General features: G+C 42.4%; 1 protein-coding gene across 4 annotated transcripts in view; it reads right to left on the bottom strand.

The window, feature by feature from the left end:
* The window catches only part of RBBP7 (RB binding protein 7, chromatin remodeling factor), a 99,413-nt gene that overhangs the window by 22,547 nt on the left and 61,354 nt on the right, over nucleotides 1-15,512 (bottom strand). For 2 of the 4 annotated variants that reach the window (XM_078658101.1, XM_078658102.1), the window contains exons 7-8: nucleotides 8,648-8,774; nucleotides 6,014-6,091 (exon numbers count right to left, since the gene is read on the bottom strand). In XM_078658101.1, the coding sequence (XP_078514227.1) occupies nucleotides 6,014-6,091; nucleotides 8,648-8,774 (205 nt within the window). Of the gene's footprint in view, nucleotides 1-6,013; nucleotides 6,092-8,638; nucleotides 8,775-15,512 lie in introns of all 4 variants that reach the window. The other 2 variants (XM_078658099.1, XM_078658100.1) reach the window with 1 other exon arrangement.

Raw genomic sequence — 15,512 nt, forward strand, 5'->3', positions numbered from 1 at the left:
ACTGGTTAAAAAAAAAAAAAAAAAAAAAAAAATCAGCCATGCCAGAGTTTAACCAAACACTTGGCGACTCCGCAGTCTACGTTTCTAGGTGATAGAATAGACAACTACATCCAGCCGCAATTGAGGAGGTTAGATAGGTAATGGTACATAAATCATAAAACAATCCACTTGAGCAGAGGGTTTATAGTAACCTCGTCAGACAGAGTATAAACAAATATTCCGCTAGGGCTTAGGGAAAAGGATTACAGGGAGTTGTGGCACTGGTATTGCCCAAATTAAAGGTGTCACACTTTTCTGTAACACTGTCAAGAATCTCATGAGAGCATGGAGGAATGCAGAGTAGCATAAGAAGCAGGAAAGGAATTCAACAAGACGTGATAGGTGATAGGTGATGGTCAGATCTTTATTGAAGAAATCCAACCTGGATCCGACTGACCTTGGTAATTATCGTCCTATCTCCCTGCTCCCATGGGTGAGTAAGCTTCTGGAAAAATTTATAAATCTCCAACTGGTAAATTTTCTAGAAGAACAACAATTATTAGATCCCACCCAGACGGGCTTTAGACCCAAACATGGGACTGAGACAGCCCTTCTTATGGTCACAGAGGAGTCCAGAAAGATCTTGGACCAAGGAGGATCAGTGGCAGTGATCCTCCTTGACCTCAGCGCGGCGTTTGATACGGTCAGCCATGACATCTTGCTGCACCGTATATCTAACGCCAGGATCAGGGACAAAGCCTGGCTGTGGTTCAAATCCTTTTTAGAGGATAGATACTTCCGAGTCTTTGAGGGTGAGTCTACGTCCACCCGTAGACCTTTAAAGTGCGCAGTTCCTCAGGGCTCTTCTTTGAGCCCCGCATTGTTCAACATATACATGAGGCCACTGGCTGAGGTCGTCCGCCCTTTTGGGATTAAGATCATCTCCTATGCAGACGACACGCAGCTGGTGGTCTCACTGGCGCAGGAGGCCAACATGCCTGCGTCAGGCGGTCTCAAAGAATGCCTAGATAAGGTCAAGGGCTGGATGTCCTCTTCATTTCTTAAATTGAACGGGGACAAAACGGAGTTGATGCTCCTAGGTCCCCCTGATCCCTACTTCCCCGACACCCTGTGGCCCCCCTGTCTAGGCCTTCCTCCAACCCCAAAAAACAACATCAAGAGCCTTGGGGTTTGGTTGGATAAGTCCTTATCATTTAGCACCCAGGCTACAAAACTCTTGGCCGCCTGTTTTGGACTCATGAGAATGTTAAACAAAATCTTCCCTCTCCTTCCCGTGGAGGCAAAGCAGGTGGCTGTACAGGGTTTAATACAATCACGCCTGGACTTCAATAACGTGCTCTACCTTGGTGCCCCAGAATATACCATACGTAGACTCCAGTTAGTGCAGAACTGCGCAGCACGCCTGCTGCTCAAGATCCCACGCAGACAATCAGTGAGGGCCGGGCTGGCCAGCCTTCATTGGCTACCAGTGCGTCAGAGGATTCTGTTTAAGGCCATGTGCATTGCACATCAGGCCTTCTGGGACACGGGCCCCAGGATTACCCGGGACCTAATTACTCACTACCTTCCCAGCAGAAACCTCCGCTCCAGCCAGACTTTCTTGGCCACGACACCAAGAATAAAAAGATCTAGATCTGGCGGCAGGACGTTTGCCTACAACGCATCCATGGCATGGAACAAACTCTCCCTGCACCTGAGAGCCAATTGCAATCTGCCCACATTCCGTAAACAGTTAAAAACTTTTCTTTTTAACTTGCCCCGCTAATTCCAGCCAGCCTCCCTCGTAGGTTCCTGGTTATTCTAGCGCTTGGACGCCTTCGGGCAGCAATTCGCGCTCTATAAATCCACATCCATTCCATTTCTTTGCAGTCCTAAGATATTGAACCTAGCCATAGATTGTCCTTCTGGGTTCCAAATCCACTGGCAAAGGTTAAAATGTTTCTCTTGTATCTACAGAATTGGAAGTTGAGAGGCATAAATAAGACACAGATGACTCCTTTCCTTTGTTTGCCCTGGAGGAGAGTAATTTTGAACATGCTGTGGCACTCTACTCTGACAACATGTACCCAGAAGATCCCGAGACAACAGATGAAAAGCCAAGGGGTATGACAGACAATTTTGGCTCCGTGACAGGCCTTAAGATAAACTGGAATAAGTCAGTGCTGTTTTCCGTCAGGGTGCTGCAGACTATGAGAGCCGATCAACTGCAGGGTTTTACAACAGTCGGCAGAAGCACTCATTCAGATGCCCAGGCAGAGATGTGTCACAGTGGACGAGGTCCAGCAACGTGAATATTGAGCAAGTTAGGTTGTGATGGTGAGCTCAGTGGTCTTTTCAACTGCCCTGTCCCATATAGGACAGGCCATATAGCTCAAATGAAAATACGTCTGCTACCCAGCTGTCTCAATGTATTTTAAAGCTGCATTTGCACAAACCCAGGGATGTTTTCAGGACTTAACAGCCTACTAAAAAAACTAGTTTGGGTTGTTTGTGAGAGTAAAGAGTTCCTGAAACCATTGTAAGAGGAAGGTGGTAAGTGTATCACTCTTAATTTTAAACTTGTTCATTCAGCAAGATGTGGAATGGTATGTTTTGTGGAACTTCGGCGATGTGTGACCTCTAGCTCAGAAGACCTCTACAGAATTTTTCTTCTAATGGAGAAGAGATAACTATCTAGATGTGTGACCAGTTTCTGAACTGAAAGGTCCTAACCTTTGCAGGTATCAGCGGAAAGCTGAATAGAGGATGTGCCCTTCATACTGTATCAAAGTCTGTGAATAACACCTAAACTTTCATGGGAGACCTTGCCTGACTAATCAAATTGAAGGGAAAAATGGTAAAGAGTATGCTAAGATTGAGGACCGCTGGCAAACCTATAACACTATATAAAGCACTAATGTTGGACTTGAAACGCATGGATAGGAGACCCAGTCAATCAATAAAGCACTATCAATCAACCCAGCTTCAATGTACTGTACATCCTAAAACAAATATAAAAGTACAATAAAACTACTGTTACAAGAGCCAATTTGCAAATAAATTAAGTACATGAACTAAAACATTGTCATCACCCACTTGAAGGTCTTCAAGTTCCATAAAATTGTCTGAACCTTATTGAGACTGTATGGCAGACTGCAAGATATTAAATAACGTGGATATCTAGGAACCACTCTGTTAATCTCCAAACTTCTTATAGAGCCACAATTCCAGGTAGATTTGAACTATTTTAGATTTATGGAGGCAGGTTGATGAAACCGGTATCTGTGGTCTACTCATGAACTATCTTTAATATGGAGTTAAAACTCAACTTGAACTGTTCCTGGACTCAGTCAACCTAGTGCTTTCCTTTGTATAGATAGAAAAACATTTACAAAACCTAAGGTTACCCACCCAGTGATAAATTTTGAACTGGTGCAATCCACTAACCAATTTGGTCTGAACAGTCAAGAAGTAAGGGAAACAGCATTGTTTGAACGAGGGTTGTTTTATGGACTATACCAAACAGTGGTTATATGTAGAAAATATTAAACTGATGAAAATGCACAGTCTTTGCATCTGCGGTTACCATCAAGCCAAAAGACCAGTCAGTTTTATAGACAACCCTTGGTTTCAATCGGTTGACACAAGCTCATTGAACACAGACGTCAAATACAAGGTTGCGGACTATGCAAGGGAAACAATAACAAAAACTTTGTAGCATTCAGAAGCAAATGAGTAGACAAACAAGTGGGTGGATTTTTTTTTAATTACTAGCTCATTTACAATGGTATGATCGAAGTATCTTTGTTGCTCGTGATTGGCATGAAAACAACAATTAAAGTCTAATGCCATACGTTCCAGACAAGTGAGGAGCAGCTCATGGTCAACTGCTATATGTGTTGGTTTGCAGCATAATTGATAGCACTACAACATCTGCTCCCTAAAACCGAGTACTCTAAACACATAGCAGTCTGCAACAAGACTAGTAATCAAGAAGCAAAGACTCACCAATTCTGCAGCTATGAGAACACCACAGATTCAATTACATTGAAACGGAAAACCATAGAAATTAGCCTGTAATATACTAGATTGATAAATTTAGACCCCAATCTTGTTTCATAGAATCAAGGATTACAAAATGGCACGATAAAATACCCCTAGACATGCCCCGCTGTATAGAGCTAAACAGCAGGTAAGAAAGGTCATCCTTAATGTGCTGTGTAACAAAGGCATTAGTCATAGTATCAGCAATAGAAGCATCCGATCAGAGCCCTGGCATCCATAGCCGAAATGAAATCAAGATTAGAAGCTAGAGTTTAAGGTAAAGGAAGTTAAAGGGGTTATATTATCAATTCACTCAGATTTTCAAATCGAATGTCAGCTAAAAAACAAAAATTTGGAAAATGCTTTTGCGACGTGAACCCGCTCACTAATTCCCAGCTTTTTATCTCAATTGTTTATAGAATTCAATTAAAGCAGGAGTAATGCAGATCTGATCAATACTTTTAGCTGTACAAATTGCTTTCTTAATAAGACTAATAGACTCTACAAGGATTAATGTGAAATACCAGTCTGGTTCTATGCCTTTTGTGCTCAAGGTTGTTCCTCTAACACTTTCATTGCCAAGTGCTGTACAAGAGCACAGATTTTTCCATGCTATTATCGTGGAAACTTTTCAGGTGCCAGCCTGTTAATATTTGCATTTTATTTCTTATACCTTAAGTCTAGGGATTACTTTCTTGCAAGTAGGTTATATACATAACTTCATCCTCTGTAATAGTTTTAAATCCCTTACGAGCTTATTAAATGCTCTAAAGTGGAGCATCTTTAAAAAAAAAGATTGCCTAAAAAGTAAGGCAATCTAAAATGTAATTAAGGCCTGGTCAGCTCACTTAAAGAGGATTTGGGGTTTACAATGTGGTCTAACAGCAGATCCAGTAAATGACCAGCACTGCGCGGGACCATGTGTTCGCAGAGTAAAACATCAAACAAACGGTCTAGAAAATAATAAGCCAAGACAAATTCTAATGTTGAAATAACCCAAAAACAACTGTTACCAAAGACATGTTTCTTCAAAATACACTTGAAATTCAATTGTGATAGAAGAGACAGCTTCAGATGCACATTTCACTGTCATATCAAAAATACAAATTCATAGAAATTTGAGTGCATATACAAGAATTTGAATGAGAGCATTGCTCTTCTCTTCCAGTCAACTGGCACAAATAGATTAAGTAGCAAAGGCAACGCATACTTCAAAATTTCCAGGGTTTAAGAAATCCAGGTCTATGACAGCAACAGCTGCGCAAATATTTAACAAGGATATACAGAATGTAGAAACAGTTTTAATTCCGATAATTTTTTGACCAACAGCACTTTAAAATACAATGCCTACATAGCCTCCAGTTTACCCTGGATTGCAGAAACACGTAGCCTCTCCTAGCCTCAAATTTCACCCTTCAATTGAGGCCCTAAATGATATCAAATATGCTTAAAACACAATCACAGCAACTTCACGCTTCCAGACCCAATCAACAATTCCCAACTCCCAGTTAAGTGTGGGGAGAACTGCACAGGAAAGGAATCTTGGCAGATGTATAGCCATCCTCGGGGCAATACCCACATCAAGGCTGCCATCTATAGCTGTAGGGCACAGGATGATGGACGCACAGGGCAGGAAAAGTGCATATTCATGCCCATGTGTTGCGTCTAGACATGTATGTGCTCACTATGATGCTACTGATTATGCTAAACCAAATTACATATTGAATTCATGCAGCTTTACACAAATAACTATGAACCACATGGCTAGTACTGCGCAAGACAAGTCACCAGATGTTTATTTATTGTAGACAAGCTACATTTACTGATGTAGGTTTCCCAATATGTGAATGTAGTTTTTAGGGTGCCTTTGGTATTCACTGCTGCTATGGTTTGTTTAGATTTATATAAAATGTATAGGACACTAATGCAAATGATCACAAAAAGAAATTATATTAACAGCTTACCAAAACAGAATAGTTCTATAGCTCACCTGAAAGATCTCATCCTTGTGTGACTCAAAGGAATGAAGTTTCAATTTCAAATTTCGGAGGTCCCACAATGCCACAGTCTACAAATTAACAGAAGACTTATTTAAAAAGACCACTTGGAAAAAGCTGAAGTGTTAAATACAAAACAATGCGTTTTAAAATATATTTTATGGAATTGTATATGTAAAAATATTACACTATTTCCATTGTCAATGTTATATTACGCGTTAGCAACCAGATCAACAGTCCTATTTATTATTATAGAATAAGTGTGTAGATAACTTTTACAATTAGAACAATGTCTTGCAATTTAAATTGATTAATGAATGGAGTATGAAATTGAACAGATTAATGAAAAAAGTTTATAAAAAAACAAAAAGCAGTGCAATATACAAAACAATGTTTCTTTAATGGAAAAACTAATTTTAACCCAAATGGGACAACAGACAAATAGGACGCCAAAGAAAAGCAAACAATACTATTATCTTTGGTAAAAGGTGATATTAAGGAACATATTTAAGTGCAGTTTTCCATCCCAAGGATCCTAATCCGACTCACCAATTTATAACATAACTGTTCATTAGAATGACTTAACACTATTTGCCTAGTAGATTACCTAGCAGAAAATTTGGTCTGCAAGATGAGAAGCTCAAACACAGAAGGCTGAAATGAACACAGAACCACTAAAAATAAATGTGTGTACTCAAACATGTCCAAGTGGAGGAGGCATCCCAAAGTAATTATGCAGGTTCTGTGAATACCACATCTCAGAATGAAAAATATATATCCCCGATGAAGCAATAGGTTTCATGAAACGTGTTGCCATTTGTTTTATGCATGTGGCTACTCAGAGGTGAATTCACTACTGCTGGTTATTTTCATCTGTGAACTGTACTTAGCGAGAAATAAGTTGTTGGTGTTTCTATACATTGATGGAATAAGTCCGATGCAAAGCGGATGCTGAGAGGGGTTCGTCTCAAATATCCATGAAAGGTATAATGTTATCAATGGGGAGAGGAAGGATGCAAGAATGTTTTACATTTGCAAAGTAGTATGGACATTGAAGTACTGCAAACAGATGGGAATTAGAAATAGTGTTAACTCGCTTTACAGCTAGAGTGCATTGATGACTGATTCAATTAGAGTACAGATGTTGCGATGTGCTCACTGATTCCCAAATAATGACAACATTGCTATACTAAGTATTTTGACAATCTTGTGAAGAATGTGGTCGCACTCAGAGTCCTTCAGTGTTCAAGTCTGCAGTGTATTTAAACCCAAGAGCAATCGACCACCCCTTATTTTGCACAGGATTAAGACCCGTTCCAGTTGAATCGAGTCATGCTGTGCTGTTTGGATTACCTTCTGCAATTAAAACCTTCTGCAACTTACTATCGGTTGGAGGGCTTGTTTCACGCCGTGGAGAATGCGCGATTGTTCTTATGCGATATAGATATATAGATCCCAGATGAAGCAATAGGACTCATGAAACGTGTTGCCATTTGTTTTATGCATGTGGCTACTCCGAGGTGAATTCTCTACTACTGGTTACTTTCATCTGTGAACTGTTCTTAACGAGAAACCAGTTGTTGGGGTTTCTATACGTTGATGGAATAAGTCTGATGCAATTCTGAACTATAATCTATGTCTCTGTATTGATTAGGCTCTTTATTGGATTATGTTCGGAATTTTTTTATGTAATATGCTGTGACAAAAACCTAACAGTAATCAGACCGGGTTCAAATGTACATGTTAATGTTTTACAATGACTCGGCTGGAGTTCTTCATGCCTATTGAAACAAGTGTGTCAACTACGGACTCTACTTTCAGTCTTTGCCAAAAGAGAGTTAGACTTTTCCCAGCCCATCACTATCATATATTGAGAATATTGGAGCAAAAATTTCAACTGCAGGTCCACAGTCAAAATTATCTGCCTCATGCTCATTGTGCATAGGGAAAAGCAGCGTCATCTCACTGACAAACCCAAACAAAGCGGAAACACCCCTAGGTCACTCATTTTCTCATGCAAGTGGAAATTGAGGTACAAGTGCAGTCCACCAAGCGCCTTTGGGAAGGAGCTGGACTAGTCAGTTTAGTTTCCATCTGCAAGGACAAGCAGAAACAAACACTAGTAATACTAACGCATCTGTCGTGCTAGTAACACAGCAGACACATGTTGATGTCATTATACCATGCATCACAAACCAAGCTGAGAATATAACTGCAGTACCTGTGACATAATGGGGTCACTTACAAAAGTAAGTATCACTAAACCACTATCGGTTGGTAGCATGGGATCCCTTAGTGTCCCCACAAAGAAATAATGCAGTCTGGGCCCAGCAGCAAAAAAACCATAAGGAGTGCCATGAGCATAAATAATGGCCCAAGTATTTACAATTTTTTTTTCTAAGATGAATGTTTGCGGTCCTCTGCATTTATAATTAAGATGTCTACCAGAAGAAATACACCACCCATAGGCGAACAACCACCCTCGCCAATCACTTTCCCTATTAAAGTCCCTCCAATGCAAATTACAGGTAGTACAGTGTCAAAGATATATGAAGGAGGCTGATCATGATCGCATATTGAATACAATTCCTGAAGAGTTAATTGGACAAAATACCTACACTACTTACCTTGTCCGCCGACCCAGTGGCTAGGATGAACTCACTGTATGGATTGAAGGACAAGCAGTTGACTTCTGCTGTGTGAGCATCTACAGAATGACTTGGCTTCGACGTAGTGTTAGACCTGGTATCCCAACTATGGAAAAAGAGACCACGTTAAAAGAAATAATTTACATGGGATAACTAGCTGTAATTCCCCCCCCTTATTGGGCAATCACTCGATCACAAAGGGATGCTGTGTGTCAAAGGGGTAGTTTGGTGAACTAACCATTTGCCATTCAGTATGTCACCAGCAGGTGGACATGGTCTTCGCAGCTTAATTCATTTATATTCCGGTAACTTCCATATTACACAAAAGCATGAGGAAATGCTGAAAGTATGCATTCAAATGGTCTATCCATTAGGCCTGGAGAGCCAAGTACATACCTCAGTTGGTTTCCTTCCCTTTCCACTTACTGTGAATCTCTGGATTTGCACATGGCGCCTTGTGCTGCCATTTATGAACATTGAACAACAACATCCAGCCTGTTTTTTATGTACTTTGAGCTCATGGTTTAGCTCAATGCTTACAAAAATCTGGTCGTGGTTCTAAAGTTTTGGAACAAACTTTTGCAACCCACCTAGCTTTAATTGCCAGGAGTCGGGCAATTATTTTTTATGCAACTAAATCAGAGTGGTATCGTAGTCTTTACAGACCGCACATTTTCCTCTGAAATGGTCACAAAGTTTGCATATACAAACTTTTCTACTAATAAAACTATCGCCCACAAATGTGTGGAAATCTGAATATTTATCTTTTGTGCATCACTAAGTAAAGTGCCTGGTTGGGTTTAGAGCCTACTTAAGTCTTTGTTTCCATCAAACTTCAAAATAACAAAACAGTGCTTCATTTTTGCTTTGCTAACTGCTGAGTGTTACAGTTCATTTACTGGTATTTAGATTTTTTTGTTTGTTCCCCCCCAAAAAAACCTGATGTCCTACAGCCCTTCCTTTCACACAAGTGAATTACGTGACACTTTTCTTTCTCCGATTGCAAAGTGAGATGCGTTCTTAAACACCAATCCTCGCGTTAAAAAATAAGCAGCAATTTGTCAAGAGATGCAGCCTGACGCTCGACCTCAGTCTTTGAAGCGAAGCAGATATGACGAGAAAAATACAGATTTTAAAGGCATTTTTAGGTTTCGCTGGAGGGCGGAGCTCTTAGCTCCGCCTCCAGAGAAATCTCTTGATTCTAGTAAGGAAAATGGAAAACGCCCCCCTGTCCCATTGGCTAGCTCCATAAATGGAGGCTAGCCATTGGAACAGACATCTGTCCGTCAAGGCCGGACCAGATTCGGGGGCGTTCCCGAGATTTTTTCCCAGGGCGGAGTTACGTTTTTTCCCGTTCCCTCCCCTTTCACTGTAAGTCTGTCCATTCCCGCCCCCTCCGTGTGCCTTTCCGCCCCCCCCCTCGCTGTCCTGTGCACGTTTCCCGCCATCCGTGTCCTCTCCCGCCCCCTCCCGCCGTCCGTGTCCTCTCCCGCCCCCTCCCGCCGTCCGTGTCCTCTCCCGCCCCCTCCCGCCGTCCGTGTCCTCTCCCGCCCCCTCCCGCCGTCCGTGTCCACTCCCGCCCCCTCCCGCCGTCCGTGTCCACTCCCGCCCCCTCCCGCCGTCCGTGTCCACTCCCGCCCCCTCCCGCCGTCCGGGAGAGCATACGCCAGTGAGAGGACACCGTCGGTTGAGTCGGAGGACTCCCGAAAGGAATCCATCGAAAACTGGTGAGTGAGACAGCATTTGTGTAGGCGGGGTGAGAGGACCTTTGGCAGTACAAGTTGTTGAACTCACGGAGGTTGAGGTTCAAATATTCACGGAGATATCCTCTAAAAATGTCCATAGACGCAGGACACGAGCGAGAGGCAGCCGCAGACGAGCTGTTCAGTAATTTACCAAAAGTCGGCAGTAACGGTACTGATACAAGAACATTGGAATCTAATACGGACAATGATGTCAAATTTCTTTTAAAAGATCTTGAAAAAAAGATGAAAAGTGAAGTAACGAAGTGGTGGGAGCACAAGTCTTTAACAAAATATGTGGAGGTCGGTAGAGCACCGCGAGGGCTCAGAATACTCCTCAACCAATCTTTGACAACCCCAATCCCCATCTGCTTAGGGAATGCGGTGAGAGTAAGAAGCCAATAGCCGTCCGTTCCACAGGTTCCTCAGGTTCGAGGGTAAATGCTTGTTTTTCTTCCAGATCATGAGGCATATTAGCGCTCGTCCCCAACTCTGCACTCCAGGGTTTAGCTATCCGTTAACACCATTCGGCTTCACTCCTTGTTCTTAGCTCTGTCATTCTGGTTTTTCCCCCTTTAAGCTTATTTGACAACACAGCGTATTTTAATGAACATGAAGTAAGGCTGCAAACTTTACGAAGACAGCCTAAAACATTTTCAAATTTATGTACCTAGAAATCAAAAACACACTGTAAGACTGAGACTGTAAGAACAACAACCACGAAATTCTCACTTAAGGACAAGGCAGCACTATCGGTGTTTAACGATCCCTGAAGGTTTAGAAGCAGTTTCTGTGCCGGATTTGTTACTGGTGAGAAGGCTACTGGAGAGACCAGATCCTCCCCGACTGGAACTGTTAACTCTTTCATTAGCGTGAGGCAACTTAATGGTACCCTAACTGGCGCTAGAGTGACATTGAACATAATCTCACGGTGGCTCTGTTATTAATTGTGTTAACCAACACCTCTTTTCACAAGGTTCCTGCTTTGAGAAGTCACTTTTCCCAGCTCTTTGCGGGCGTGTGCAGCGTCCGCCGGTGGGTGCGCTTGCACTCCCCTACAGGACCCAGCCTGGCTGGCGGGAGACTTTCTTAATGAGACCAAATAAGGCCTGGAATAAAACCAGCCCCTTTGAAAATATTCCAGTCCCAGCCCATGTGGACTGGGTGGAGGAAAACAAAAGCAAAGGTTGCATGTCTCGTGCATCCCGTAGATTCTTTACTTCTGCTTGCTTTTTTTTTATTGTAGTGAAATTTGGTTTATCCAGTTAGTTACTGGGTGTTTTAAAAGTTATGCTTGCATCTCTCCGCTTTTGCTCCTAGGAATCTCATGGATGTTCCAATTTAAGAGGCACTGACGCACACCAGAGAGCCTCCTTCAAATACCATGAACATGACCAGGCTGGCTTTTTTTTTTTTTTCCAGTAGAATTACTTCCTGTTTGAACAAGTCGGTGCCAGTAGTGCTGCGAACAATTTTCACTGTGGGGGTGCTGCAATGCACATCATATGACCAGGGGCGCAACTAGACCAGAACTTAAGGGTGGGGGGGAGGGTGTTAAGTCTCCCAGCCAGGGCTGGTCCTAGCACTGGTCGCGCCTGGTGCACCAGTCTTTTTTGGAGCCCCTTCCCCATTACCTCCGGAAAAGTTAGAGCTATTAGCAATGTAAATGACAATGCCATTTATTTATCTGTTTTCAAAACCAACACATAAATACAAATTTTGTCATTTACAATGCCAATAGCGCAAACTTTTCCAAAGGCGAAACCTTTGCATTGTAAATGCTTGTTTATTTATTGCTTGGAATTTTGTGACCCGCCGCCATAGCTAAATTGTCTCAGTAGCCAACAGTGGGTCGCAAACTACAGTTTGGGACGCACCGGTTTAGGTTGATTTCACTGCAAAATAAGGATTACAAGTTCAGCCACCTAGGTCCTCTACTGACAAACAGCAGGCGGTGGTCAAGCAAATTAACAGTTACGAACAAAAATACTTTTGCAGCCTCATTAGCCAAGATTTCCATGTCCTGGAGAACCTTTAAACTAGCGAATAGAAAGTTATTTTTGGATAAAATGCTCAAGGGTGTGGGTGCTCAACTTTTAGTGTGAAGTGAGACTCCCCTTTGCCGACCACTGCTCCACAATGTAGGCCTCCACCTTTAGATGAATGCACATACGGACCTTTAGTTCTTATTTCTCAGCAGCCCTAGTGAGTGATGGGGCGAAGCCTTACTAAAGCAATCCAACCTCCCAGAGGGCTTGGGTGGGTACAAGCGATTCGAACTATCCAAATACATGGTTACAGAGAAGCAACTTCTCCAAGACAAATCTATTACAAATTCACATGATGGGCATAGATATGCAACACGTCATCATTGTGGAGGTAGATCGGTTGAAGCAGTTATTTCCCCAACCTTGGCCCCAAATGTGCATTGCTCAATGCCTAAATACAGTTATATTTAGTGTTGGGCTGTATTAAGTTTTAGCTGTCCAAAAAGGTTTATGAAGGGAGGTCACTTGTCCTGTAAGCTTTGGCTGCTTCTTAGCTTTTGAACTGTACTCTCCTGTACTCAAATGCAATGAATTCACTGCATTTCTGTGAAGTTATTACATGCATTGGCCAATTCCCCTCGAAAGCTCAGGCTAGAAAATTGTTTTCCACTTGCTGGTATTTCCAGAATAAATAGCCACATTTTCTAAATGGAGTACAAGTAAATTAGTGCTGCCGTACGATTTAATATATATCAAGACATTTGTAGAGCGAGCTACTCACCCGTGAGGGTCTCAAGGCCCTAAAGGGGGTGGGAACAGCTAGGTCTTGAGGAGTCTTCTGAAGGTCAGCAGGTCCTAGGTCTGCCGTAGGTGGGCAGGTTCCACGTCTTGGCAGCGAGGTGGGAGAATGATCTGCCGCCGGAGGTCGTTCGGCGGATGTGTGGGACGGTGGCGAGGTTGGCAGAGCGAAGCTGGCGGTTCGGGGTGTAGAAGGAAAATGCTACTTACCAGTATGCATCTGTTCTTGGCATGTAGAGCTGCAGAGTTGTACACTTGGCATTAGATCGCCACCTGGTGTTAGGCTCGGATGATTGCATGTTGTTGTCTTGGAAGAAGTCTTGGCAGTCACGAGATAGGCGACTCCTCTCTTGGACGATAGTGCGCATGGGCATCGGCTCCATCCTTAGATTGTTTTTTGCCATAATGGGAAATTATGGATTTAGTAGAAAGAAAAAAGTATGTCCATGCGTGTATATCTAATTAAGATAAAACTGGAACAGACACAGGTCCCGGAGAGGCGGGAGGGTGTGTACAACTCTGCAGCTCTACATGCCAAGAACAGATGCATACTGGTTAAGTAGCATTTTCCGTTCGAGGCATACGAGCTGCAGATTGTACACTTAGCATAGATTGTGCAGCAGTGTCTCCCCTAGCGGTGGTTACCTGTATCAGTTGCAGTAGTTTGAAACAGAGTTTTAAGGACAGCTTGGCCTTCTGCAGCTTGCTGCTTGGCTTGCACAACAACACAATAGTGTTTAGTGAAGGTGTGTGTTGTAGACCATGTTGCTGCCTTGCATATGTCTTCTAGAGGAATGTTTCCTAAGAAAGCCATGGAGGCTCCTAGTGCGCGTGTAGAGTGCGCTTTAGGAGGAACTGTTAATGTGCGTTTTGCTTTGCGATAACATATTTGTATACATTTAACAATCCACCTTGCAATACCTGATTTTGAAATGGGATTGTCTTTATGTGGTGGAGATAGGCTACAAATAGTTGCTTTGTTTTGCGAAAGGACTTGGTCCTATCTATGTAATAGAGAAGAGCTCTTTTGACATCTAGTGTGTGTAAAGCTCTTTCTGCTACTGAGTCTGGGTTTTGAAAAAACACTGGTAACTCAACTGATTGGTTTAGATGAAAAGGAGTGATTACTTTAGGAAGGAATTTAAGATTAGTTCTTAGAACCACTTTGTTACGGTGTAATTGTAAGAAAGGTTCTTGTATAGTGAAAGCTTGAATTTCACTAACTCTAAGATATGTAATTGCAACAAGGAAATCTGTTTTCCATGTAAGAAATAGTTCACATTTGTGTTAAGGTTCAAAAGGGGGTCCCATGAGCCTTGTAAGAACAATGTTTAGGTTGCACACCGGAGAGGGGGGTAACCTAGGCGGAATAATTCTTTTTAATCCTTCCATAAAAGCTTTTATTGTTGGTACTCTAAACGACATATGTTGACTGTTTTGCAGATATGCGGCAATGGCTGCAAGATGTAAACGTATAGATGAATAAGCTAGATTACATCTTTGTAAATGTAGAAGGTAACAGATAATATTTTGGATGGAAGCATCTAAGGGATCAATATGATTATTATTGCAGTAAATGGCAAATCTTTTCCATTTAGCAGCATAACAAGCTCTAGTAGTATGTCTTTTGGCTTCTTTAATGATATTCATACAGTCTGGTGGCAGGTTAAGGTAACCAAACTCTAAGACTTCAGGAGCCAGATTCAGTTGATTTGGATCTGGATGCCTGATGTCTCCATGGTTCTGCGTTAACATCGATGGTGTACGAGACAGTTTTTGGGTGTGGAACTAGAGAGTTCTAGCAGTGTGGTGAACCACGGTTGGCATGCCCATGTGGGAGCTACCAGAATCAGTTCGAGAGACTGTTGTCTGAGCTTGCCTACCACTAGTGGTATTAGTGGGGTTGGCGGAAAACGTACGTAAATCTGCCTGACCAGTTCATCCATATCGCATTGCCCTTGGACAATGGGTGTGGAAACCTGGCGGCGAAGGTTGGGCATTTTGCGTTTTCGTATGTGGCAAACAGGTCTATGTCTGGATGACCCCACTTGTGAAAGATGTAGTTCCCATTCATGAATCTGTTGTGTCTGTCGACTTAACAGATAGGCTATCTGATTGTGAACTCCTGGAAGGTGTTATGCAAGCAGATATATCTTTTGTGGAATGGCCCATCTCCAAATGTTTTGTGCGAGCTGGGACAGTTGCACAGAATGTGTGCCTCCTTGTTTCCGTATGTAGTACATGGCTGTCATGTTGTCCGTCCGGATTAAGACAGCTTTGTTCTGTATGTGTACTTGGAAGGACTTTAGTGCCAGG

This window comes from Lissotriton helveticus, chromosome 8 (genome assembly GCF_964261635.1).
Source record: "Lissotriton helveticus chromosome 8, aLisHel1.1, whole genome shotgun sequence".
Lineage (NCBI taxonomy): Eukaryota > Metazoa > Chordata > Amphibia > Caudata > Salamandridae > Lissotriton > Lissotriton helveticus.